The sequence below is a fragment of the Nesoenas mayeri genome (genome assembly GCF_963082525.1).
Source record: "Nesoenas mayeri genome assembly, chromosome: 4".
NCBI lineage: Eukaryota > Metazoa > Chordata > Aves > Columbiformes > Columbidae > Nesoenas > Nesoenas mayeri.
In genome coordinates, this window is record NC_137540.1 from 698760 (window position 1) to 726465 (window position 27706).

Below are 27706 nucleotides of genomic sequence, written 5' to 3' on the forward strand. Positions count from 1 at the left end.
CCAGGACAACTTTCTTTATTGCTACCAGAAGGCTTTCATCAGTACAATGGCTCAAATACGATACCTTCCTCAGGGCTGTGGAGAGAGCTTACAATTGGGAGAGGTCATTCCGAGAAACAGAGGTGTAACATTTAAGAGACAAGTTTTTAAAGGTTTTACTCTTGGTTAGAAGTGACGTGAACACAGAACTCAGGGTTAGGGGCTTTGTTGGGGTTTTGTGGCTGGCAACGACACCTTTCCAACCTCAGGCGCAGGAGCCGCCCCAGCGCCTCACCAGGCGGTGCTGCTCGCATGCTGAGCTTAGAAACCTACGGGGAAAACAGTCTGCAGAATTCAAGGGTTACACTTGACACAGAGTCAAATGTTGGTGAAAATCCAGTGTGACGTTCCTTGCTGCAAACAAGAACAAACGTAATTTTGTTCAGGTGACAATGCGTTAACTGCTTTCTGTGTTGAAAAATGCAAACTGTTTTAACTTGGAGAGCCCCCTGCGTCAGGTACAGAGTGGCGGCTGCCCTCGTGTTCTGGGATGCGTTCACACTCCTGTGGCGGTCACTGAAGTGTGGAGCAGTTTGCAAGCATTGGTGGTGGTTTTACTTTTTTTTCCCTGACTAACCTTTTATTTAAATCCGTTTTTTAAAAGTTATCACATTCAAACTCCCAAGTGCTAACAAAACAAAAAGGTCTTTTTCTTTAGAAAGAAAGAAGCTGTGGTGAAGGGCAGGTAGTACAGAACATCATGCACGAGACTTGCCGAGAATTAAAAGAGGAGCGAGCGGAAAGGGAGCACGGAGCTGATGGAAATGAGACCCCAGGGCGTCAGCTGGCTGGGAAACCTGGATCAACGCTGCACGACGGGTGTGAGCTCTTGGGCGCGGAGAATGGGCTACGACACAGGAGCAGAGAAACAGTGGAACTGACAACACTAGAAAGAAACAATTTTTCCTACTTTTTTTTGTTTGGTTTTTGGTTTTTAGATTTTTATACTTTTTTTGTGTTTTTAAGTGCTTAAATAGTGGAACTATAATTAGCCGCACAAGGAAAAAATCAAAAAAAGGGGTTTTTGTGTGGGTTGGTTGTTTTTTTTTCTCTTTTTGGCTCCCTTCAGTTCAGCCTGAGAAGGTCTGGCCCCTCGTCCCCCCGGCGCCGGCGCGGGGTGCGGGTCCGCGCGGCGCTGGAGCGCGCTGCGCCGGGCGGGCGGCGCGCGCTCGCAGCTACATCACGGACACCGGCTGCAGAGGTGGACAAGGGGACGCGTTGCCCTCCTGCCTCGAGACGTCAGCGCCGCAAACAGAGCCCACGTTTTCAAGAGCCACTACCTCCGGAGCGATGTCTTCATTGTAGAGGCGCTTGATGCCGTCGTAGAAGTCGTCCACTTCCATCTCTTCCACTTTGCGCTTAGTGGAGGCTTGTTTGCAACCGCTGGGAGCTGGCAGGCGCGGGTAGAGCGCGGCTGTACCTGTGACGGGCGCTTCTGGCCGGCCGTTGTCCTGGGACAAACCTGGCCCTGGGACAGAGGAGGGCTGGCGCTTGGACGCTCCTCTGTTACAGGTCACCAGGGTGTGCTGGAGGGGACTGTAGACATATACAGGATTGGGCGGCAGAGAAGACTGCAGGGTGGAAAGGTGATGTGCCACAAGCTCCCGGCAGTGGATCAGCTGCGAGCTGTCCATCTGCAGAGGGAAGACAAGCACAGGTGCGCTGTTGTGTGGTCGCTGCTGCTGAGAGGAGAGGCCGGCAGGGCAGGGCAGGGCTGGCGCCCTGAACACCCTGGCCACCCCGGTACCTCACTTCTCGATGTGCTGGATGCGGGAGAAAGTAAGTAATAAAAGGACCAAAAAACCCACCCCACCAACATGATGACTACTTAAGATATGCCTGCTCCATCCTAGATGTCAGAGCAACATTGGGGGGGGAAAAAACCTTTCCTATATTAAGAGGTCTCTGTGCATCTTTTAGCAGCCTGTATCCATCAGGGCACGCAGTTCCTCCCTTTGCACCTATTGCGTGCAGTCAGGATTAACGCTTTGCACAACCATCTTTTTGGGCATGACTGTCCTCACAAAAGCAGAACCGCAGGCAGCGACCAGCAGCTACCAACCCGAAAGCCGCGGCCGGCGTGGACCGGCGGAGCTGGAGCACGACGCAGCCTCGGCAGCCCGCGGCCCCCGCCTCACCTGTGCCTTCTGGAGCAGCTCGATGATGAGAGCCAGCCAGTCCGGGAGCAGCTTCTCCAGCTCCAGGCTGACGATGGCCAGCGCCAGCATGGAGCCCTTGAACTGCAGCAGCTGGTAACAGGCCATGCAGTGCAGCAGCTGCTTGCTGAGCGCCGCCACGTGCTGCGAGGGGCTCAGCTTGGGCAGGATGGTCGCCAGCTGAGGCCTGTTGGACACCGCGACTGCGTGGAACTGCGGGGGACACAAGGGCAGGAGGGCGCTGGTGTCAGCGACAGGCAGAGCCAGCCCGGACCTCAGCAATGGCATGTGACACGTCTTAGATGCAGAATCACCCTCTAGCTTAACCGTCAGGGCAACTTCCACACCACGGTAAAAAACAAACAAAAACCCTCTATGCTGAAGACACCAGCAGCTTGGTGCAGCGTTTCTGGCAGGGCCTGCAATCATATGCTTGTCTGCTTGGGGCCCAGGATTTTGAGGGCACGGCAAAAGGCCATCCCCTTCCACCCTTCTCTCCCAACAGCACAGGTTGGGCAGTTCTGGTGTCTGTCCTAGGCTACAACTCCTCCTTGAGTGAGCAGAAGGAAGAAATTCAACAGGGAGAACTTCAGGATACTGTACTTCCCTCTTCTAAGTATCTGGTTTCCTGGCAATGCCGTTCTGTAGCAAGTGCTTTCCCCTGGGTTCTGCTATTGTTTTTGTGCTGCCTGGCATTTAGCTGTGAGCAAAACCACAAGCAGTTGAGACTTAGGCCCAAGTTTTCGGGAGCTCTGAGTCTTGGTGTGTGGCTTAACATGCCTCAGAGTAGGCCAGACTGCCAGATGCAGGCCCATGTTTTGGAAGCTGAGCCCTAAGTGTCACAAGTCTCCTCTGAAATTCTCTGGTAAGGCTGTTTTAGAAACTACTTGTAATTATGAACACATCCTGAAGTCTTTGCTCCCCTACAGGTAACATTTTTGTCTTGGTACCTCTCAACACATGATGTACAGTGACTGACACCTGAAAGAATGTAAATAGCCCCTCACTTACAATATGAAGGAAATCCAGTGGCGTTGCCATGTGAAGATCCCAGTTCAATTTATCCAGGATAATCTTCTCCATTCTGCGAATTTCAGCTGGAGAACAACCACAGAAGCTGTCCCGAGCCAGCACCCTCAGTACCGGAATCCTCTGCAACCGCCAATGCAAAAAGAGCAATCAGAGAACAGGCATTACAAAAACTCCACAAAGTGCTTCCTTCCTGTTGTGGCAAGTGCGAGCAGAGGCAGGGTGGCGAGAATGTGTTCAGACCGCGGTACGGTAGTGCGAACAAATAATTACCTCATCTTCCTCAATGGTCTTTGCAGCGAGGAAGAAGCAGCTGATTGCAATACAGTTCAGGTACTTTGGACGGGCCTAGGACACAGAAGAGCAGAGAAGTCCCTGCGTGAACGCGATGCAAAAATGACGAGTGTTCCCTCGTGGTCAGACCGCTGAGGCGCAGGGCCCTGCCCGCGCGGCGTGGGTGCTCAGCCCGCCTGCCCCCAGCCGCACCGCGACGCTGGCCGGTCGTGCCGAGCAAATACCCGCACACGGCGACGGGCGGCGGCACGGCGGCCTGCCAGCCCCCCGTGGAACCGGGCACAGCTCCTGTGGGGGCACTGCAGCAGAACAGGAACGAGGAACCTGAAGGGCCAGAGTGTCATCAGGCACAGAACCACAGTCCCTCACCTGCTGCAGCGGAGCTGGGGGTCAGACACACGGGAGGAGGAAAAAGGCAGAACTGGAAAAGGCTGTCCTTGCCCAGGGAAGTGAAAACACCCCTACAAATCACCACTCAGAATTCTGTGGCCTGGGGACTACTGAGGTCCCTCCCACTGCCTGTTGTTTTAGGGAAGGTGTTGGGGTTTTTTTATGTGCATGGGAAACTCCTTTTTTGAGGGGTGGGAGAGCAGCATGACGGGCTGTGCGGATTCAGACAGCCCCTGTGCTGGGGGCTAAGCCTGCACTCGGAATGTGGCGCCCCTGCTGGAGTTCTTGTTTAGCCGCTATCTTTCCCAGGTTGACCTCCTGACAAATGATTTCGTTTCCACATCAGTGTAAAGACCCGAGGAAGCACAACAGGCCGCGCTCCCTGCGGGAAAGGGGGCGCGGAGGCCTCTGAGGCTGGCGGTGCCGGAGCTGCCAGCTGCAGAGCCCTGTCCTGCCCCCAGCAGGCTGGCAGCTGCTCCTCTGCCTCCCTGCAGGAGCTGCTGAAGGCGAAGGTAAGGGGAACTCCTGCACCCCCTGCCAGACTCCACCTGGATGTCAACTGCTGCCGTGATGAATTGTGGGTAGGTAAAAGCACATAAAGCAGAGCTATGGGGTGGCTGAAGGGTGAGATCTTGGGTGTTACACTCGGGCAATGAGCTGTCAGGAAACCCACAACACCAGAAAACAAGAGAATAAGCCAGGATTGTGTCCAAAATGACCACATCTTGAACTACAGTCAGCCACAGTTACTTAACAAGGACAATTCTAGGCCTAGAGCACTGGCTTTCCAGTGCCATTTCAACTTCAACACGGGCAGAGAACGCGCGCTTGGGGCAGGGGTGCACGCACGCGTCTGCTTGTGCGTTCCGGTCTTGCTGAAAGCAACGAGCATCAATTCCCACAGGGCAAGACTGTACCTTGTTCTTGACCATGCAGGCAGCTTCAAAGGGAACCGTCAAGTTAGCACAAAATGATGTGCAGCGAAAAAGGACACCTGCGTGTTCAGGGAAAAGCAGATGTCTGGAGCAGATTCCTACCATCAGGGAACCTTATTCTTCCCTATGTTTTCCCTACTACTTTTAATGTTAATTTTGTCACCTCTTCTTCCCAACCGCACGCTCTCTAGAGACCAGTCATCTTAATAACAGAGTCCCAGGCGGTAGGGCCAAACAACAACCCAAACACATAACCCAGGGCTGAAGCTGCATCGGAGGAATGACGCTGTGGGAGAGGAGAGCAGAGAGGGCGCACGGAGCCGTGGGCTCCCCAGCCCCACACGGCTCCGCGTTCCCGTGCTGCCTGACGCACAGAGCCACTTCTTTCTTGTTCTGCTTTCCTTGCACTCCTTGGCTGCTGCAGTTACTGAAATAAAAGCTGTACTTGAGGGCATTGGTTGTTGAGAGACTTAAATCTATTTCCCATCTCAGTGTTTCAGTACATCAGCTACTTTAAGATATCCTAAAATCTTCCATGGCTTGTAATTTAAACATTATCAATGTATATTAATATTTAAAGGGTAGGATAATAGATGATGTCACTGAAATTCCACCAAGCTGGCTCACACTGAAAGGCAGGGGCGCAGCCTGAGAGCGTGCGCTTTGCTTAGCTGTCCTAAGCCCTGCTGCTTACCCACTGGTGTGAGTGGGGTCAGACACACGTGCAGGTGAGACTGCAGATCAACTGGCCTGGAATGGAACTAAGCAATACAGCAAGAGATCAGGCCCCAGCGCCCGGCTGCACAGCTCGAGGCCGGGGAGTGTGCGCTGACCAATGGTTTGCTCAGACACTTGCACGTATGCAAAACACAGCCCGAGCACGGCACTCGGAAGGGTGCTGCTTCATCTTAGGTGAGTATACATTTAAACTGATGAGCTGTGTTACAGGAAGGCAAAGGGCAGACAGAACAGAGAGGGAAAACGTTCTTGGTAGGTATAAGCACTGGGGTCAGTTCACTGAGAACTGCGTGTTCTCATTAAACCAATGGCTACTTTCCAGTGGGTGAAAATGACTATGGAAAGGATCTGCCTCCCACCGTACCTGCTGGCAGCGTGTGCTGCCCGTTCCACACCCCCAAATGATGTCCCTGGAGCAGTGCAGGTAGCATCTCATTAGATACGTGTGAAAAAAGGAAGAGAGCAAGAGCAGAGCGGGAAGGAGGCAGCTCTGTACAGCCACACCGTTCTGACTGTACCAGAAACAGCCGCGGGGGTGGTCCCCGTCTCTGTGGGTTGACGTATGTGTAAATGTTTACCTTTACTGCAGCTAAAAACCTGTCCAGAAGGCTGATGGCCAGGGCGAGCGTTTCTGGATAAAGGTGGAACTGGTATTTGAGCTTGGCCAGCCACTGGATGACCTCATCCCTCTGCTTGGGAGAAATGGCTACGTCCTGTTGAGAAAAAACAGACTGTTCTTACACATGCCGAGTCAGCCAGAAAAGACCAAATGCCTCACCTCTGCAGGAGTTATTCAGCACGGGACAAAGGCTCTTTTGGTAAGGGGGAGCCTCAGAGAGCCTCAATCCCCACTTTGTTCTTGCAGTTGCTCTGTCCCACGTAATATGCCCTGGAAAAGCCGACTTTGCTTACACCAGCGCCAGGCAGACACTGCTGTGTGTTGGGGACAGAACAAAGATCTCTTCTAGTTCCTCAGGTACTTCAAATACTGACAGTGGATCCTCCAGCTCAGCTCTAAGAGGTTTTTTTTAGAGCCACACAGCAAAGGCTGGCTTGAACAAACCCGGCCTTGTTCTGGGAGCCAGGTGGGGGCACAGCTCCAGGCAGACACACGGCCGGAGGGACCGAGTTGGTATTTTAAGAGGGAAGGTTTATTTTTCCTTCAAATTATGGGGTATTTTTAGCTCAGTCTGTGTTAAAAAAAGAAAATTCCAAACAGTTTCCAAAGACCTTTAGCAATACAGGTACCTGTGATCCCAGGCCAAAACACATGCTCTTTCACATAAAAATGGTTGGGCTTGCTGTTGCGTTTTTGGTTGGGTTTTTTTCGTTGGTTTAACTTTCTGGCACAAGTCACCACTATTGATCTGTTTGGACAACCTGCATCTCACACACAAACACGCATCAGTCACTGACATAAAATCTTTGAGTTCACTGAAAGAGTTACAGCTTTTCTAGAGCCTTTCAATTCAACCAGGTACATGTCTAGTCTGACTTAACAACAATTATGTGGGGTGATTAGTGAGAAGTGAAACCAGCCCAATTTGTCCTGCTATGCTTGGGTCCGAGTGCTCAGAGAGGGTTTAAGGGAAAGAAACGAAACGGTTGCTAAACCAGAGTCACTGCTGGGCTGAGTTCTAGCTGCTCCCTCAGCAATAGCAGCGGGGGAGAAGTTGCACCATTTTAGAGGATAAAAACACCCTACACTGATGCAAAATAAATACCCGGCTATTGTGTGGCTCTTTAAAAAGCACCTGCTATTCTTCAGGAGAGACAATTTGCTTCCTCAGTTCCAAGAAATACCACTTCTTTCCGAAGTTGTTGTTGCAGCTGGCGGGCGCTGCCCCCCCCTAGGAGGGCAGCACACCTGCCGTCCCCAGCGCGCTGCGGCGTTCCAGATGTGCATGCACAGCAGCGAGGAGCTTGGTAACGCTCCGCTGACAACATCATCCCTTGGACAGTGGGACAGGGACCTGCAATGTATCTGGGGAGGAAAATGGGCAATACTGTCTGTCCTTACAATAAATACTTTTCCTGTAGCCAGGTGGGGACTCTGCAGCTGGACCTAATATATGCAGAAAATGGAAGAGTGATGGTTAAGAAGTTGTTTCTTAGTGCTTTATGCGTTGCACCTATTTTTAAATTGAAAGAGATGAAGCCACACAAAAGGGCTTTATAACCACAGCTGGGTTTGGACAATATTGCAGATTTAAAAGGGTTTTGAGTAGCTTAAAGGATTAGTGTGTAAATGCAGTGTCTGGGTGAATGCAGCTGGTTAGCTCTGCGTGTACCTGCTAACAGCCAACCTGAAACCAGCCCAGCCAACAAAATAAACACTGTTTTAAAAACCTGCCTCTGGCTCTTGAGTTACCGTTCCCGGTGGATGCCGCAGAACGGGCATCGCCTCTGGGGCTGCGCTGGGCCCCCGCGCCTGCCAAAGCAACAGGCTGGGTCTTCTCCTCAAACCAGCATCACCGGGAAGGGGGAGATCGTCCTTCTGTGCTGCCTCTCGGTCTCCCAAGGCCTGTCTTTATATCTGCTGATCCTTCAGGGCAGTGTGGGCACAGAAGGCAAAGTTTCACGCTCAGAAGCTGGCTTTAAGTGGTGAGGGCAGGGATTCCCTCGCGCAGAGGGAGCAGGTGAGTTTACAGCCCCCTGTGAGCACCGGGAGGCCTGAGCAGACAGGCAGCAGGAGCGAGGGCTGGTCCCCGCACCCTCACACCCGCTGCGCTTCCCACAAACGCATCGGTCGTTATCCCTGTCCCTCCAAGGTGTACCTACGTCACCTAGTAATGCGAGCAAGAAACGCGGCACAGTGAAATTAATTAAACGGTGAGGTCACTGTTCCTTAGTTATACAAAATTAAAAGCAAAAATGAGACGCTACGGTGGCTGGAAGAAAGAAAGTCCCTTTGGGCAGGGAAGCACAAGTTCCTCTTTGCTGTGAGGTGCTTTCCCATAGACGTCGCCTTCTGCTGCTCGCCACATCTGCGCGGCCAGCTCTTTGTTTTGCTGCCACAAATACACAGTTGGAAACTTAACCCCTGGGGTGGAAGAGCACGACGGTAGCCTGGTCCGACGGCTTTAATTAGGGAAAATTAATCCGAGCCCAGCAAGGGCAGGCTCTGTTTTCACACGGCAGCAGCGGCTGCCCCAAGGCAGACCTGACACCGGCCCCGGGGACGAAGGACCAAGGACAATCCGTCTCCTGCGGCTGGCGGATCAGAGCCAGGCCTGACCTGCGGCTCCGGCTGCCCGGCCCAGCGCCCAGGTTCAGCAGACATGTGCCACTGCAAAACCACAGCCAGCAGGCAGCTGCCTGAGGCACCAGCGATTTCAGACCTGCTGGGAGGCAGGAAACACCCCACCGAGCACAGGAAGAAGATGTGATGCTAATTCCCACCTTTTCGGAGCACAACAGCGTGTGTGAAGCCATCAGTTGTTTCAGCGCAAAAGCAAACAAGGCTCCTTGCAGGAACTGTGGAGCTGACAGAATGTGTTTGGGACACAAACAGGGCAGCGGGGGGACGACAACTGCTCTCTCTCTTCCTTGCATACAGCAGGGCTACCTCACATTGACCTGCTTGATTCTTTATCGAGAACTATGCTGTCTGTCACTCACTCTACGGATGAACGTGCCTTTAGATGCGGTCAGTGAACGGGAAGCTTCTGTGAAGGACTCCAGGCAGGTATTTTATTAATAAATAACACAACCTTCAGACTTGTGGATAATGCAGTCTGAAAAAAATATTACCTGAGAACTCCAACATGCCTCAGTTTTATTGCTGCCTAATCTAGGAAAATCACCTTACCTGGTAATTACTGCTTTCTGCGCTGTCTGCTGCCCCAGGCGGAGCTGGTTGGCCCTCTCCCCTATTTGCTCCAGCCAGAGCAAGACGTGACCTTCCCCGGGACCCGACACTGAAAGGGCCGTGGCGGTGCTCGGACGCCCCTGACCCCCCTGACGCACGAACCTCACAGCGCCTCCACCAAAACGGTGAGTCCCGGATGCGTCCACAGGATAAAACAGGCACCAGAAGTTAAGAGACCTGCACATGGTCATGTGGCGAGATGGTGGAAAACAGGAGATAAACTGAGGTGTCTTGCTCTCTCAAGGGGTACGGAGGACAAGTGAGAACACAGAAAGAAATGTACCAGGGAAGAGAGGAGAAATGATCCAAGTGGCACTGACTCTGTAAACAAACAACAATAAAAGTCTGGGCTTGCACACCTCTCTGCTGCAAAGTTACTTGGTAACATGTAAAAAATATCAACCTTTGACCAGGCTTTACTGCTGGATTTCTCAAGCCTGAACCACACGAAAACTTGTGAATGTCACCTGCATGTTGTATAACCCAACAGGGAGCAAAAAACCAAACAACAACCACAAAAACCCACAACCAGAAACACTAGGAGGGTCCCTGTTTTTTCAGGCTGACAAGCGCCTGTGACATCGGGCTGTGATACACTGCAAATAATGAGGGCTCGCGCCCTGCATTTAAAGGAGGGAAACAAAAAGAAATACACATGCCAGTAGGAAATAGGGGCTTTCAGACAAAATATCTCAACTCTGACACATATATAGAAATGGAATTTGTTTCGGCTTTAAACATTAGGACCAAAAATGTCTCCGGTAAAGAGCAGAAGCTGCAAGGTTACTCCTGGGGAAGAGTTACGCTGTATCTCCAATCTGCTCATTAGTTGCTTTGTAGGCACAGTCACATTGTTCTCATTTGCAAGCCAGATGACTTCACTGAAACCGCTCTGTAGCCAGGCTACCTTTGTAGCGGGAATGGAAAGTTACAGGTGCTTTGGGCTGCCAGATCTGATGCACAGGAGGATGCAGATTCCCTGACTGTCCTGAGGAATAAACAACGGTTTCACACAAGTGAGGTCTGAGGCCAGTGCAGCCGTTCTCAGAAGGCAGGAGCCGTCAGCGAGTGTGACCTCTTGCAGGGGCTACAGAAAGCAGGGTCACTCACACGGCACCTGGGCTGCGGCACTGCCCGGCAGCGCCGCGGCGGGAACAGATGGCTTGGGAAGCCGGTGTCACCAACGCAGGAACAAAGAGAATCGTTTCAGTCCAGATACAGGGTGTTCGGCTGCACTGTGGCATCGCAGGGCAGGATTTCCCACACCAGTAACTGTGCTTAGGGGCTCTCTTAAATCCAACCTGTATACATTTTACATATGCACACAGTGGTTTCAGCCCAGTTGAGTGATTATTTACTGCTGGAAGACATTTAATACTGTGGCATTCTGCTGATAAAAGTTAATGTCTGAGTGGACATGTAGGAAAACATAAAGAAAAGTGTTACAAAGACAACATGGGTTTGAGGGTGGGAATTCCGGGAGCAGAAAGCCCAGGGTGACAAGCACAGAGGGCCGGGAAACGCTCCCCAGGACGGATCTCAATGATGTTACCCAAGTACAAGGGAGAACGGGGGAGGAGATCCTTCATCAGCACCGCGTAACTGCACACTGAAAGGGCAAACCTGGCACTTGTCCAGGCCAGAGCAGAGATGCTGCTGCTGAGCGCAAACCTTAGGCTGGGTTTAGCCATTGGGCTGTTTCCATCCTCGATCCCAGTCTGACTTACCAAGCTGCCCCTCCCCATTTCATACCCAGCAGATTGCCAACACTCCGGTTAACCTCTCAGTACTCCCAGTGCACTCAACCCTTGGCCAGTGCCGCCACCTCGGCTGCAGCGACGCTCAGAGCCCCGAGGCCCCGCGCAGCAGGATGAGTGCACGGCAGAGACTGCTACCAGCACCCTCTAATGCAGGTGGTGGCTTCTGAGCCTCCTGGATCAACCTCACCAAGGCGAAAACACAAGCGCTTTGTCCCTGTGAAATCTTTACACAAGAATCTGGGTCGGTGACACCGAGTCCCTAACGCATCTTGTTATACTGTAATCCTACCTCCCCCCACCAGAATCACTAAGCCCAGGACTGCTGCCAGCACGGAACAGCAGGCTGGTGTGCCATAAACCGGGTCTGAAGTTGTACACAGCGTGAAGACAGCCACAGCTACAATGTACTCCCACACCTCTGGCAAACAGGTCACTTACTTGGAAACCGAAATGTGGATTAACAAAACTAATACTGAGCCCCTTAAAACTTATTTGTCCCTACAGAACAGCAGTTTCTCATTTGCCAGACAGAAAACCAGTGACCACACTGATTAGCTTTGGCAACAGCTGACATAGTGGTGTGAACAGTTCACATGAATCAAGACCAGCAAGGCTGGATCTGAGTTCACTACAGTGCGGTCATTTCTGCCCACCCAGCAACACGGTACCAGAACTCCATGAAGGTACCGTGTTCCTAAACCACCCACCTCACGTTTCTCATATTGGTTTGAAGAGAAGCTGGTGGCATTCTCAGGCATTTTTGACACAGGTGCCTCCTCTGCAAGGCCATGAGCAACCTGGTCCAGCCTCCCCACGCCAACCCTTGGGCAGGCGGCTGGAATACGGACCCCCTGCAGCATTTCGACGCTGCTATTGGTGACCTTAGTCCAAGAAAATGAAGCTGCTTTTAAGAACCGCTGCAGAGCTGTGCCCCCTAGAAATATGTGCTACTTATCCATGCGATTTGTAAAATGAATGTAATTAAACCAATGTATGTGCACGCCTTCAGCAGCACAGCAGAGATGTAACACTGCATGCTGTACAGTGTGTCCCTCAAATAAAAAGGCATGACTGACTCCAGAGGCCAACTTGCCAGCTCTGAAGCAGAAGGTAACTCCTCGTGCAGCAGCTTCAGTCATTCCTATAAAAATACACCAGAGGATACTCTCATGCCTTTACTAAGATGAATGATGCAAAGAAGAGGCATTACCTGATTGGGCTGAATTTTCGGCACATGCGCTTTCCACATTTGAGCTTCCCTAGAGATTGCCGTCTCCAGAAGGAGAGACAACCTGTGGCTCTCCAGGGGTCCCGCAAACTTCATGGTAACCCTTGGATCCACCTGCCACCCAGCTGGATACAGCTACCTGCAAAACAAAGACAGCCTGCTGAAATCCTGAGCCGGGCCTGTCGGTAACCGAGCCAGCACACAGCGAGTCAATCTGCGAGCAATGGAACAGGCTCGGGAGTAGCACGGCCCTCGGGTAACGGGCCAGGAAAGCCCCAGCGGCCGCTCAGATCCAGAGGCAGCCGGGCCAAACCCAGCGCAGGTCTGCAGCGCCCAGGGGGCTGGACCGCCCGCCGCTCGGCGGCTCCCTGCTTCTCACTCCGTCGGCATCAGGCTGAACCGCTCCCGCAGCACCAACTACGGATGCTTTGAGGAAAGAAGAGGGAGGAGCGGTACAGCAAACACATAGGGGATTTCAGCTGCAACCTGATTCACGGGCAATGCAAACGTACCAGGGAGTTCAGCGAGGTTCCGCTTGGGTCTGATCGCTCTGAAAATATGTTACACAGATCCACAAAACTCTAGGGCATATCCTGAATTCTAGATAGGAAAAGCCTTTTAAAGGGAATGAAAAAGCGGCAAAGCCAGGGACAGCCCTGGCAAAGCATGGACAGACAGACCACAAGCCGAGTAAGTGACGGGGAATGTTTCTGCAAGGCCAACAGCACTCAGAAACACCTGGTTCCACAGGCAGAAGCGGTGATGAAAAGCACGCAGTCTACAACCAAACACCTTGCTGTACAGCAAACAGAAAAAAGGGAGTTCTGGCCCTCGGACAGCTCGCTCATCACTAACAATGTGTCAAGAAACATCTGAATTTGAAATGAAAACCACAGCAAATACTATATTTTTTTAAAGACGACAAATTCCACCGCATACTTTCAAACGGAGAAGACGACCTGATTGGAAAAGGTAATTGGAATTGTTGTAATGCTGCCTGCCATTACTCTGGCTGCAAATTTCTCGACAGTGTTAAATCACTTAGGCAAAACAATTCAGCCCTGAAGGGTAAATCCCTGGGAAAGTTACTTCAACTTTCGGTTCCTTCTGTGAGCTCCTGTGAAATCTGAGGCAGGTGGATCCTGGCCAAGTGCTCACCAGGCTAGTTCACAGCAGCAGTTTGTTACAACGGTTCGTGCTGTATTTACAGGAGACAAGGCAACATCTCGAATCAGAGAAAATAAACAAAACTGACAATGAAAACAACAGTTTACTACAAATAATAACAACAACACCTCTAAACAAATGACAATCCAGAGTGCTTTCACGGAGTTAAGGGAAACTGTAGAACAAAGATGTTCCTTTGTTAACTTACAAGAGTTTTTAATGGGCGTGATTCACATAGAACCTGAAGGAGGCACAAAAACCACACTCGAGCCCCACTAATAGCTGAGCGGGTTTTAAGTGGCAAATAAACGTGGAGCCTGAACAGACCCCGCGTTTCTGTGAGATGTGCTGCTCGGTGAGCGAGGGGAGGCGGCGCTGGCCCTGCGCACCGCGGCGCTCCGGCCCACCGCTGCAGCACCTGCTGAGCCACCGCACAGACACTGCCCAGCTGGGGGAAACAACCGCGGATCCAGAACTCCTGGACGTGCTCAGAACACTCTGCAGCGTGTCCCAAACCCACGGCCACCCGCCTCCCAACGGCCGGGCCGCTGTCACCGTGGGCTGGAAAATCCCCGTTGAAAGCTCCCCACTTGACAAGGGGACTCTGCCTGGGAGGAGGTGAGCCGACATCACCCTCAACAGAACCGTGGCTTAGGTCCTTTTACTGATTTTGTGTGTCTTTTTTACACCTTGGGATGATCCTGATGACATTCAAAGTGATGCTGAAGGGAAACAGGGAAGCACGTTCAGAGCCTCTCTGGGAACTCAGGAACCCCAGAAAAGAGGTTTCTCCAGGTCTGTGCAGAGCAAAAGATGGGTGAATTTTTACAGATTTATTTATTATTTGAGCCTGCAGATCACCAGTTCTTACACACCACGTAATGCTAACTGGGTTAAACCAGCTACAGCCTCTCAGACCATACCGGCCGGTGCATAATTGGAGAAGAGATGGGTTCTAAAGGCATGCGCGAGTGTTTGGTGTAACACAGGGTGAGATGTCGGATCGGCCGCAGCGCTGGGCCCGCGCAGCGCCGGGACCAGCACAGCCAGCAGACCCAAAACAGCAGTGGATGTGTTTAGCCCAACCACATCTCCTAATATGAAATACTGATGGTCCTTCCTTGGTTTTGCAGGAAGGAGAGAGTAATTAGCCACCTCTCAAATCACTGGAGAAAACACATGGAAAACGTCAGGCCAAAGCGAGCATCCTCAGGCAACTCTTCTTCCTGCTGGGACTGACAATGGTTCCCACCACAGGTACAACACAAATGGGTTTCACAGGCCTCTGGGCCCAGAAAAGGTCTTTTAGGTGCCCCGATCCCTTTTAGGTTGTCCCTGTACTGCCTCAGCCCCAGCAGAGACATCAGGGCACCTTAAATACCAATGGCCCTGCAAGCGACATTACAGTGAGCAGCGATGGCAACTCTCTTGGGGTCCTAAAGGGAAAAGAGAGGGGAAAAATAACCTTTCCTTTCTGAAGTAGGGAGGTAAGTCGGCAAGGGCTGAGGCACAATAACCTTTATAAGGAAGAAGAAGAAGAATGACGCACTTGAAAGTCTCCCTTGGAGCAACAGTGGCACAGACTTTTCCAGCAGCCAGAGCGCGCCAGGACACTCGCCAAGCCAAGCGCCCCGGGGCTGGAACGAGTTTGCATCTCAATTTACATAGCTCTTAATCAGATAAACGCGCTCAGAAAGGCCGGTGTGCTCTACGTGTGTGCACAGCTTCACAAGACGCCCGGGACGCTGCGAGGTGAGCAGCGGGATGGAGACCACCGAGGGACCCGACCCTGCCTGCTCAGGTACGATACAAACTGAGCGTGGCAGAAAAGCAGCAGCAAGGACACTTGGAACGGCTGCAGACCTGGAAGCACTGCCGAGGCTGGACAGTCACGCTAGGCCACCATAAACTAACTCAGCCCAGCTTTAAGCCTCTGCTTCCCTAGTTTAAAATTAAACTTCAGCTCCAGGGCCGCATGTTTTGTTCTGTTTTGTTTTCCTGTGGTCACTTGCGGAGTTTCTAAACTGCTGTTCCAACAGTTCTTTAAGTTTCTTAATCTCTACGGAAAGGTCAACTGGCTGCACGGAAACTTCTTAAAGACCAGTTGGAAGGTTAGTGACGGAGAAGCGAGCCAGGAGAACGCTCCGGCTCGGCTTCATGTCTCCTGCGAGCAAGGTCACAAGCTGCAGGTTGCATCTTGCTTTGCAATTTGAGAGTCAAAGCTTTGGTGTGAGGTTTTCGCTTGCGAGAGGCATGAAAAAATCACCTCCTTGTCCATGAAAAATACCCTGACTTGGTGCACAAAACGTAACCTATCTCGTAAAGATCTCCCTTTTTGATCCGAGTTCATAGCTAGTTTTACCTAAAGAGGCACTTCCAGTTTCCCTAGAGAAGTCTGACGCTGTGAAGTGCTGCAGGCTATGGTTTTCAAAAGCAGTTCGTGTTTGCAGTAACTGGGGTGCCAGAAACACTTTTTGGTGGGGGGGCGTGTACATTTGTGTAGGATGCAAAATAGGTGATTTTTTTTCTTTTTTAGGCTTTGTAATCACTTGCACTGAGAATAAAAAGTGGCTCTTGCAAACAGAAGATGCAGTTACAGGGCTGCTTCACCCATGGGCAGAACAAGCTCCCAACACAAGTGTGTAGCCTTCCCCGCCTCCAGATGCGATTCAGCTGTGCCAACACAACTGCACCATAAATAGGACCACTGGAAACATCCAGGGCCACGAGAAAAACCTTGTTTGTGGTGGTTAGGAGTTGGTTTGCTGGGTTGTTTTAGTTTTTAATAGATAATTTCATAAATAATTAACAAAATCTCTAGGACTAGAGACAGGCTAAAACCCACTGTCTTTGCGCACAAATCCAGGTGGCTATTCTGGGTAGGAGGGGTGATTCCAACAGAGTTTAACCCCCACATGCATTTCTGCAGACCTTGTAAGTATTTCGAGCAACCAGCAGCCAAATCTTGCTTTGGCTTTAGCAGGCAATAATGCGATTTTACACATGACCTGCAAACAGACTTTTCTGGGCGGGGAACAAGGCGAAGCAGAAGCAGAGAGGAAGGAGACTGAATTCCTCCGCGCTCCAGCCATCTGTGATTTCCAACGACGCAAACGCAGCCTGTGCTGCTAGAACAAACCGTCTAACTGCAAGTTGCCATTAGACATTTCAGAGCTGTGGGCGGCGGGTGGTGGGATGGATGTTAATTTTAGTATCTGGGGCTTTCTCTTGGCTTAACTCTTTCCTCGCCCTGTGTCAGTAAAGCAGTGTGGGAATTCATGCCAGACAAAGGTGAGCACCTACAGCATTGCTTGCATCTGAGAAGACAGAAAGCAGCAGGCGTAAACTCCCTTTATGATTTCACATTATTTCTGTGACGCGTAGCCACTCGAAGGGGACAACGTTTCTGCAGTTTAGAGAGCAGAATTTCCCGTGGATGCCTCGCTACTGGAAACCGATGCCTAGAGCTTGCTGTCTCTTCAACTCCTCAAATGCCATCTCATGGGACAGCGACAGGCAGAGGGCTGGCACGGGCTGGGACCAACAGCTCTCAGTTGTAGAAAGCACATGTTGTTGCAGCCTGGTTAGTGAAAATAGCTCAATAGAGCTGTGAGATGATATATGATGATATATGATACTTTTCAGGTTAAATGCAAGAAAAATGTTTGGGAAGATACTTTAAAATTTCAGTATCTAAAGAGGCGTGTGAAGCAATGAACTGACGTGCGTTCCCCCATGAGAAATGCTTTAGTATCAAGCACAAACGTGCCACGGGTGCACATGTAATATAGCAGTGTGTTTGGCTTGTGTTTAAGCCGGCCAACAGGCCCAAATTCGGCAAGAGGTGGTTTTACGCAGGCTGGGAGCGGCAGAGGGCCGTGCCACCTCCGCAGCCTGCGACAGGCGCCTGGCAGAGGGATCCCGGCAGCGCCGCTCAGCGAGCTCACGTACGTCACACGCTCGCCACTGCTCTTCCTCCAACCAGACGCTTCCTGGGAGCGCGAATCAAGTTGACCTCGTTTTACTGTTGGTTTTCCAAGCTGAACAAAATTTCCGAACGATTTTAAAGGAGCCTGCCGGCTACAAACACAGGTCTGCAAACGCGACGTGAGAAAGCGGAGCCGTGGTTTGGTGGGAGGGATTTTTTTGAGTGTGTTTTGAAACAGAGAAATCCCAGGCCCTGTTCAGCAAGCAGGGAGCAGGAGCACCGCGCGCGTCCCACCACCATCTTCTGGTGTTACTGTGCGCTCGGGACACCCGCAGAAGAGCGGAGAGGTCGCGCCATTTCCATGGCTGGCCTGTGACAACCGCGGCGCGGGCAGCCCAGCGCATTCCGCTTCTTCCACATGGAGAAATGCACATTCCGACCCCACGAGGCTCAGGATTTTTTGCACATGAAACAGGCACCTGTTTGATGGGTGCTGCACAAGTGTTTTTAAAAACCCCTGGGCCTCCGGGAGAGCACCAGATTCAATTACCCCGATCCCACCTCTCCTGCGACCCAAAGTGCCTTTCTGCAGGCTCCGTTTTATTGTCTGGGGGTTTTCACTGATGGTATTTTGCAGCGGTGTTTCTCACTAATGGTGGGGTTTTTACTGATGGTATTGTCTCACTTATGGTTTTTCTTTGTTTCTTTGAACAGCCCTATTCAAAAAGGAAAGCTCAGATGGATTTTGTCACAGCACCATGGGCACTTTGGGACTGGTAGAGCAATGTGGGAGAAAAGAAATCTCTTGGGTTCTTCACAGTATTCCCTGAGGTAGCAAAAAAATAAATCACCAAGAGACCAGGGGACAAAGAGCCAGGATAAGGGCATTTTCCAGAGGGAGGGTGTCACAGAGCCGGTGCTCTAAGGCTGATGGCTGTCACTCAGCGGGTCTCTGCAGGTACAAGCCTGCACCAGTATTTCTTTTCAACAGCATCCACTGCTTTGTAAAACCGATGCCTGCTGCCCAGTCTATTCTCTCCCGCACCCGGAGACTGTAAACCGGACTAGCTGTAAGAAATCTCTGCTGTGCTTCGTTTCCAGAGTCATTCTCGTGACCGACACCAGGGTTTCGCTATTGAAGGGAAGCTTAAATGATATTTTCCAAAGTAGGCACTTCTAAAAAACAAGGTAGAAGATGAACTGCTGACCCAACTTTCAGACAGTGTCACCATTCTCCCCTCCTGGCGAGCGGGGCGCGTTTCCAGCTCTGCGCCGGCCCCGCCGCCTCTCCTCACGGCTCCAGCTGGAAGCGCCGGAGGAGGTTTGCGTTTCCTTTTGTCTCGGCAACCGCCAAGATCAGTCCGTCCATCGCCCAGAAAGGCTGTGGCTCCGTGCGCAGCTCCCGAGTGGTGCACACAAGCCATTTCAGGCCCAGCTGCCTTCTCATCTGAGGCCGTGTGCGGCAACGCACCGAGGAAACCGCGGATAAAAGGTAAACTCAGGAGCCAGCCCTAGGAGACCAGCTCCAGCTGCATAACGTACGCGTTTGATGCAAAGAGGAGATGAAACTCAATATACTTTAATGAGCTCTGCTTTGAGATTTTGGTTTATTTGAACCTAAAAATCAAAGGGAAAGTTATTATCTGATGAAGGCTGTTTGCTTGCATCGATTAAATTAAGCAAAAACAAAACCCTTGCAAACCAAAACCCCTCTATGCCATTTTTATGAACGCTTCCCAAAGAAATGCTTGTGTTTTATACTCTTTCAACACTGCAGGCTCATCATCTGGCTGCTGATACGCACGCAAGATGCCTCCTGAAGGCGCAAACTCTTTGCAACGTTTACAAAAATCGGGCAAAGGACTCATGCTAACATTTCGGTAGGAACGTGCCTTGTTGGAGTTCGGCACATGGACCTCAGCGCTCAGAAACAGGTGTGCCGCCAGGACAGGAATGTGAGCCTTTGTGTGCACTGGGGTATCACATCGGGGTTCTGCTTTGGGACCTTGTGGTGACAAGATCCAGGATCACTGGGGAACACCTGGGAACCCTCTGAGAAACCTGAGGGTGCCCGCTGTTGCTGGATAAGGACAAGGTAAGGGGAGCCACAAGCCTGAGGACATTCTAGCAGCTTCTAACGAGCACAACCAGCTGCCCCTTATTTAGGGAGGGTCCAGCACCCTTTTAGGAAGCACTTGGGTGGGGTCTATATAAGAGCCAGGCCCAAGGCATCATTAACAGATGAAGGAGGACATGTAGAAGATTGCTGTGGAAGGACTCTGCTAGATCTGTTCCAGTGCCACCAGTCTTGGGCATGGTGGAACACCATGGGCAGCTTCTCCAGCAGATGTTGGAGGAACTGCCCCTGCCAGGGTGGAGGTTTTGGTGCAGGCAGAGCTTGGCATGGTGGGTGCAGGGAGCACCGAAGGCCTCTCTCTGAGGCTGGAAGAAGTGGCTGTCTGTCCCACAGGAGGAATGGCCTCTTGGAGGAGTTGTGGTGCCAAGTGGAGGAGACATGGGAGGAAGAGGGTGAATGTGCAGCACCAGGGAAGGTTCATGGACACCAGACAGGTTCTTCTGTGGAACTCGTCTGCCTGAGGAGCCTCAGCCCCCATCTGCAGCTGAGAAGCAGGCAGTGTCTGCCCCTACCACCAAGGTAAGCGAAACACATGGTGAAGGGTGGAAGCTGCTGATTTCTGGGACTAAAAGGAAGGTTCCTGCCCCACCTAAGAGCTTATAGGTACAGAGCAGGTTTATCACCCTCAAAACCCAAGAGGAGCTTGATGTGTTTTCAAGCAGAAGATGTTGTGGGGGTCTGCCTGGGCTTGTCCAACCTTCTGACTGCCCCTGCACTGTTCTTCCTTGTGGGCATCAGCAATACTGTAGAGGCAACCTGGAGAGCATCAAGTGACTGTGGAACTCTGGGGGTGGCAGTCGGGGCTGTGGGGCTCTGCTGATGTTCTGTGCAGGTCAACAGTTGGCTGTGGAGCTGGTGTCAGCAACAGTGGTGTGGGGTTTATGACCACAAGGACTCTCTTTGCAGGTGAAGAGTCTGCTTGGGAGGGATAGGATCCACTTCACCAAGCTGGGCACATGACATTAAAAGATGACAAAATCGACAGAAAGAAGAGGCCTAAGTGTGGTTATGTAAGCAAGCACACAGTGATGAGGTACCATGATGCTCCAAACACCTTCTAGGAAGCCAGCGCGTTGGGGTGCTTCTCTGGAGACCGCCGTGCAGCTGGAAGGCTTTGGTTTTGCTGGCTCGCAGGGACGTGCGGAACCACTTCAGTGTGAGGGTGACACAGCGCTGGCTAAGTCTGCCCAGAGAGGCTGTGCAGTCCCCATAGTTGGGCATGTTCAAAAGCCATCAGGACATGGCACATAGCAACAGGTTTTAGGCCACTCAGCTGGAGCAGGTGGGTTGGATAAAATGACCCTCAGAGGCCCCTTCCAGCCTTGGCTCTTATGGGATCTTCCAGGCATGAGGTGCCAAGCAGCACAGCTGGGAGGGCGCAGCTGGGTGCCCGGAGCAGCTCTCTGCTGCTTCAGGATGAACGTGCTGGACGCACAACAGGAAGGGGTTGGTTGGTCTGTTTTATTTTTGTTTTGTTTTTTCTTTTTAAAGGCGGGGGGCAAACCAAACCTGGCATTATGTAATGTCTCACTGCTAGTCTCCTAAAAGCGGCACACACAGGGTATGATTCACTTCTTCCATCACCAATGGAACTTGTTGTAAATCAACAGTAACTTGAAGTAAGTCACTCTGAGGAAAATCAAGCTCATAAAGTGAGAGAGTGAGCAGTAATTTTATATAATAGGGCCAGAGGCTTTCAAGCACATAAAAGCTAACCCTCTACAGGCAAGGGCCAACAGGCATTTGGAATCTGAAGCACTACGCATTCACCTTTTGAGTAATATAATCCCCTGGAACCAAATAAATACAACGCCTCTGTGGGCAAAAACACAGAAGCAGGATTCAGCAGTGGTTCTTTTTGTCTTTTGGCAGTAGTCAGTCATTAATGTAAATGAACAGCAACAAAACCAAACAAGTTTATATCCAGTTTAACACCCACATAAAAAAGAAAAAGCGTAACTACAATGGCTTGATTCCTCTTGACAAAAACAGAGAATTTTGTCTGAAAGCATAAATGCTTGCCAGGGCCAATATGTTACTTTGCAGATCCTGATGGGCTTCAGGGTAAATTATCAGTGAATACAGCTAATATCAGGATGCAGTGTGAGGTACTAAAAAAGGGATATAATTATGAGGAAATGAGGAATTATCTGCTGTTGAAACAATAGATCAATTATGAGGTACAGCACAGTAGCTGCAGAGCAGCATTCTTAGGCTCTGAGGGTACTGTCTCCTCTTTCTCATCAACCAAAGAGAACCCACAGTTATAAAGCTTAATTACCCTCCAGGAGCTTCAGCTTGCTGACTAATTAGCCTCTTGTTGAGACAATATGGAAATGGAGCTAATTCCAGTTGTCCACGAGAACAGGATGGCACAGGCGCAGTCCTGGCCCTTCCCGCACACTCATCTCTCCTGCCCAACCAGTATCAATTAACAGCCTTGGTATCCCCTGTTCCGGACAATCTACAGCCTAAAATAAAACCAACCCAGGGAAGGAAACGCTGGGAGGTGGGGGTGCTGATAAAGAACAGTGCATCCAGGGGGCTGGTTCATAATGGCCACTCCAGAGTTCCCCCTTGCTCTTATCCATGCAAGTGCAGACACATTTGCAATTATTTCATAAATGGAGACTAAGCTGCATTTGATGGTCATGTTATTACAGCAGCTACCTCCCTAAGGGAAGCAGGCTCTTCAGCCGCACAGCGGTTGTTAGGAGCAGTTAAACCCTGAGATTTGCAGTCAGGAGAATTGTTAGGAAGGTAAAGGTTGAAGTTCTCATGGGACAGACCACTGTAGTCAAGGACGACCCCAGTCAGGAAACAGGATCCTGCTGTAGACAGCGAAATACCACCAAAAAGGCACAAAAGCCTCTGGCAAACGGCTTCATCCAGCACCTCCCATCATCCCTGTAAAGAAAATGTTTGATGTCTGGGCTGATGAGCGAAATGGAGTATCTGCAGTAACATGTTATTCATCAGTGAGCTTTAGGGTGAGTTTATTGCATGGCAAGTGCAAATACCCATTACAGCTAATAAATCGGTGTTGACAATTTTTGCAGTCGGCAAACATTGAGGAAGGGAAAATTTCAGACCACATCTGCTTCATACTGAGGTGGCAGACACCAGAGATTTTTCCTTCCATCTGAATGACCTCACCTTGCTTTTTTGGCATTTGAAAACAACTGTTATTGTGCAGAATTCTGAGAGAAGCTATTCTCTATTTGTAGTGGACCAGAACCCCCGTGAAATCCACCTCCTCTGGCCAGCCTGGGTTTCCTACTGCTTCAGTGGAGTCGTGGTGACAAAGACCTGCGTTTGTACCTTCTCTAACCCCGCTGCAAGTCATGAGAGTGAAGGAAAACAGCCACAACTTGTTTCTGGGCAGGTTAGTTCCAGACACCTGGTTTACATCTTGCAGGGGAAGACCTTCAGATGCCCCAACCGTGTCACACTCAGCTTGAAGATACATGTCTTCTAGTCACATTTTGCTCCATGTTTGGGCAACAGTGTCCTAAGGGTTAGTTAGCATCTGGCAGTCAGAATACCATGTCTAGTTTTCCTGAAGACACTGGTCCTGCCCAGCCTTTTTTGAAATGTATTTCTGGCAGGCTACAGAGCAGTGTGAGATAAACTGCAGATTGTGTACCAATCTATTTAATCACCTAGTTTAGATGGGGAGTTTACATCAGCATCACAGCCACACCTATGTGTATTTCCTATAAAGTACCATGTAGAAAGACTAAGATTAAACCTGTGAATATACATGCTCCTGAAGAGCCAGCTGAGCGTGAGGTCAAGACGAGTTACCGCTGTAGCCAGCGCATAGCTGCGGGTGTGTGAAGGAAAGCATCTCTCGCATAGGCCCCGCGGGGAGGCACGCTCCCCCGCACCACCGCCGCGCACCGCCTCGCTTTGCCTGGACAAGGTATGCTAACAAGCACGTGAGCGCAGAGAAGTTGAGATGGGAAAAATGTACAAGACTGCAGTTACACAGGAGATGCTCAAGGCTGTAAAAAGCTAAATACTTGCGTCTCCCTACTGACTGGAAAAGTTTGGACTGAAGTCTATTTGAATTGATAAATGTCTGTTAAGATTATGGTAACATATAATTTGAAAACAGGAAAAGAACACATTTCATAAGGTTTGTGGTGACTGTGTCTATGTGTTAATATAAGGCGGCAGAGAGCTCTGGATACTGCACTGTCCTGGAAAATATAGGTCCCAACACCTGACATCAATTCCCTTGCAGACAGTCACCCCAAGGCCCCCAGCGTGTAGGGAGATGGACAACCGAGCTACAGCTGTTTCTCTAAAACGATCCTGAGCCACCCCAAGCTCGCCTTCCCCACCTGGCTGTGCAGAAGAGTCCAGAAGGGAGGGCCACACAACCCTCGTTAGCCCCACTAGGGGATGGCAGCTGGCAAGGGTCGGGGCTCACAAGGGGGTCTCTTTGGTTGCTCTCTTTCCCTGAACATGAACCATGGGAAAGCAGCAGCTTTTGGGGAGAGGGTCCTGATAGAGCAAGGGCCTTACCAGGCAATGGCACAAGGACAGATGATGTCTCAAGAGTATTTTTTAATAAGGACATAGAGCAAACAATGCACAGGATTCAGTAAGAATATAGAATAGACATAGTAAAACGAGCACCTGAGTTGTACCATATGAGACTATACACAAGCCCTAATGTAGTGAAGGATTATTATAAGTAAATATATATATATATATACACACACACATGATGTTGAAGTTCAATTCCTGCGAGGGAGAAGCCAAAAGATCATCTTCCCACATCCTGTGCCAAGGTCTGTGCAGGCACAGACGAGAGACAACCGTCCCCCAGCTTCACCAGCCAGTCCGACTGCTTTAAAAGCAAAACCGGATCATTTGCAGGGATCCAAAACCAACCCCTCCAGACAAGGAAAAGATGCTGCGATTTGCTTTTTGTGAAACAAACTCCTGCCCAGGCTTCGCCTTGCAAAACTTGGGCTTGACAGGCATGCACACATATATGCATCCCTCGGCTGGGAACTGTGGCCGAGGCAGCAGCCACCCCAGCTGGGGGGCTGCCCCAGGGGAGGGGACACAGCCACATCTGCCACCTTTGCAGAGAAAAGGGAAGACACAACCACATCGATTTTGCTCCATTTGAATATTTAGTACATAAAATCTCACCCTTCTGTGTTTAGACGGGGCTGTGCCATGCACAGGCTGGCGCAAAACACCATGCAAAGGATGTTTTAGGAGCACACAAGGGCTGATGCTGAAAAGCACTTTTAAATTTCGGCTCAAAGGAGTCTACTTTCTAACACCCTTATTTTTAAGAGTGGGAAAATGCAGGATTGCTCTTTTCCCTTGTTCACAGTGTCGAAAGCAAACAGGTTATAGTGTGTGCTACAGACAAGTTTTCAGGAGGATTTTTTGCAAGTCTGTGTGAAACAACCAACGGTAACCTCACTCCTTTAGTCCACCCCTCCGGAGAGAGATTTATAGAACACAACCCCGCTCTTCTTTCAAGGAAAAACTTGTTCCATCGGGCGAGAGGAGAGGGCAGCCCATCCCTGCACACAGCGCGCAAGCCGAAGGCGAGAGAACACAAAGGCACGACGTGCAGCACCAAGAGCCCCGCGGCCCGGCGCTGTGTCAGGGAGTCACAGCTGGGGCACGCACACACAGACACACGCAGCAGCCTCGCACGTACAGAGCGCTGCGCGCCCCGGGCACACGCACACAATGCACCGCTCGCCAGATGCGCTGCAGGCGCGGGCTTTGCACACCCTCGCGCAATCACGCGCGCGCTTGCACACCGCCGTGCAACGCACACAATTGTGCAACACACACAATCGTGCAACACACACAATCGCGCAGCGCACAGCGCCGTGCAGCGCACGGGCGTTACGCGCCGATGCTGCGCACACGCGCCGCCGGTGCCCGCACAGCCGATCCCGCCGCGGGCCCCCCTGCCCTCACCCCCGTCCCGCCCCGGCGCTCACCTCCCCTGCGCGGCGGCGGGGTGCCCGGCGGGGCCCGGCCATCAGCACCCCATGGCGGGGCGGGGCGGCGGGGCTCCTCCGCGGCGCTTCAGCACCGTGCGGGCCCCATGTCCGGGGCGGCGGCGGCGGCGGCGGCCGGCGGGCTCATGTCGCCATGGCAGGGCCGGTGCGGGGCCGCGGCGGCGGGGGCGGGGAGGGGAGGCGGGCCGCCGCCGCCGCCGCGCGGGGGGGAAAAGGGGACTTAAAATAAAATAAAATGAAAATGAAAAGGGAGGGGAGGGGGAGCGAGAGGCAGCCCGCAGCCAGCCGCTTCCCCGGGGAGCAGGGGGGGGAAAGAAGGCCCGGCGGGGCGGGCTCCCCTCAGCCCGGCCCCGCCTCCGCGCGGGCGGGGCGCGGCGCGCGCGGCCGCCGTTGGCGTTCAGCACCACGGGGGGGGACAACGCCGCGCGGGGGACGCCGGCGAACGGCAGAGCGGGGCGGGACGTTCGCGCCCGCGGCGCCACCTGCCCCGTTCTTGCCCCGTTCTTGCCCCGCTGCCCTCCGCCGCCCGGGGACACACGCCGTGCGGCCGCCCCGCTCCTCCGCGGGGCGCGGTGCGGGGCCCGCCGGCGGGGGCCGGGACTCTTTTCCCTCGGCGGAAGGATTGCGCGGAGGCAGCGGAGAAGCGGCCGCTTCCCCATTTGGCCGCCGTCCCTCCGCGGCGCCTGCGCGGCCGTTGGGACGGGCGGCGAGCGGTGGCGTCGCCCCCGTGCCGGCCCTGCGGGGCTGTGCCGAGCGGCTCCGGCTCCCCCTGCGGTGGAGCCGAGCCCGGCCTGTGGCCACGGAGCGTGAGTCGGCCCCGCCGGCACTGGGGGCAGCGGGGCAGGGCCGTGAGGCAGGACAGGTGTCGCCGCTCCCACCGTCCCTCCGCGGGTGCGGCCCCACGGCGGTGCTGCTCCTTCCAGCAGCACCCCCAGCACGGCAGGTTCGAGTTCGCCCCCCTTAGTGACACGGGCACTTCGGCAGCAGGCTTGTTAAAGCCTTAAAGTTTCGTTTAAAACACTCGCGAAACAATGAGCAAGGGAGTTGATACACGAACCCCTTTTGCGGGCGTTCAGCAAGAGCGCCGAGTTCTCGGTGGTTTTGTGTCCGTGCCGTGTGTCCCGGCCCGTGTTCGCTGGGACGCAGCTCCCTGTCACCGCTTGAGTTGCCTCGGTTCCTGCAGGGAAGATGTGCACCGGGATGCACCCTGTCCCTGCTGTCCCGGCTCGGTCCCCCTCCGCGCCGGAGGGTGCAGTGCCGGGCTCCGGGCGGGCCGGCAGCCGCTCCGCCGCCGCAGACACGGCCCTCGGCGGTGCCGGGGACATTGCGCACCGCTCCGCTTTTCCCTTCGGGCTCCTCGACTGGGCTGCTGAACTTGTGAGTGTTCAGATTTTTTCTAACGTAAGTCATTTTTTGAGGGGAGGGGTTGGGAGACTGAGGGTGCGTTATAAAGACCGGGAATTATAGCTGGAATAAATACTTTGCATGAAAATCCTGGCACTGTGTGGCAGAACCTTGCTGTACCACTAGAGGTTGAAACTACAGATAAAAAAGCAAGAAGTTCAGAGCAAAGGCACCTCCTTTGCTTTAAACTCCTTCCAGTATCTGTAGTGATGAGCTGTTCAGATCGCACACAAAGGAGGATTTCCTCTAGAGATAATAAGCACAGTGACATAAATCAAGCATAGAGGGAGCACAGAATTTTTTTCTATGTATTTCCTGACAAATTAACTCTGAATCAGTTTGCTAAACCTGTCAAGCTTTTTTTTAACCCTTTCTCTGGTAACTCTTGGGCCACACTTTTAAGGCTGAAGGGCTATTTTTGCTGCAGCAACCAAACTCCTTTATGCGTAGGGTGAACTGCTTTTCGAATCGAAGCTTGCTGTGCGCTGCTCCCTTGCTTTTTTTTCCTTCCTTTTTATCTTGCAATAGGATATGCCTTTTAGAACTAAGAAGGTGCAGACAAGGGCAAGTCCCACTGGATTTTTATCTAGCTTTCTCAGTTTCATTCTCATTCTTCTGG

The 27706-nt window shown here is 52.1% G+C and overlaps 1 protein-coding gene across 1 annotated transcript; it reads right to left on the minus strand.

Annotated features, from left to right (window-relative positions):
• CCNI (cyclin I) lies at nt 1-25976 on the minus strand. Its single transcript, XM_080343695.1, has 7 exons — nt 25663-25976; nt 12423-12579; nt 6160-6294; nt 3498-3572; nt 3207-3347; nt 2178-2408; nt 1-1673 (listed from the first exon to the last, which is right to left on the minus strand). Exons 2-7 carry the CDS (start codon nt 12534-12536, stop codon nt 1215-1217), a joined length of 1155 nt encoding a protein of 384 aa, XP_080199821.1. The 5' UTR covers nt 12537-12579; nt 25663-25976; the 3' UTR covers nt 1-1214.
• Between the last annotated feature and the right edge of the window lie 1730 nt (nt 25977-27706).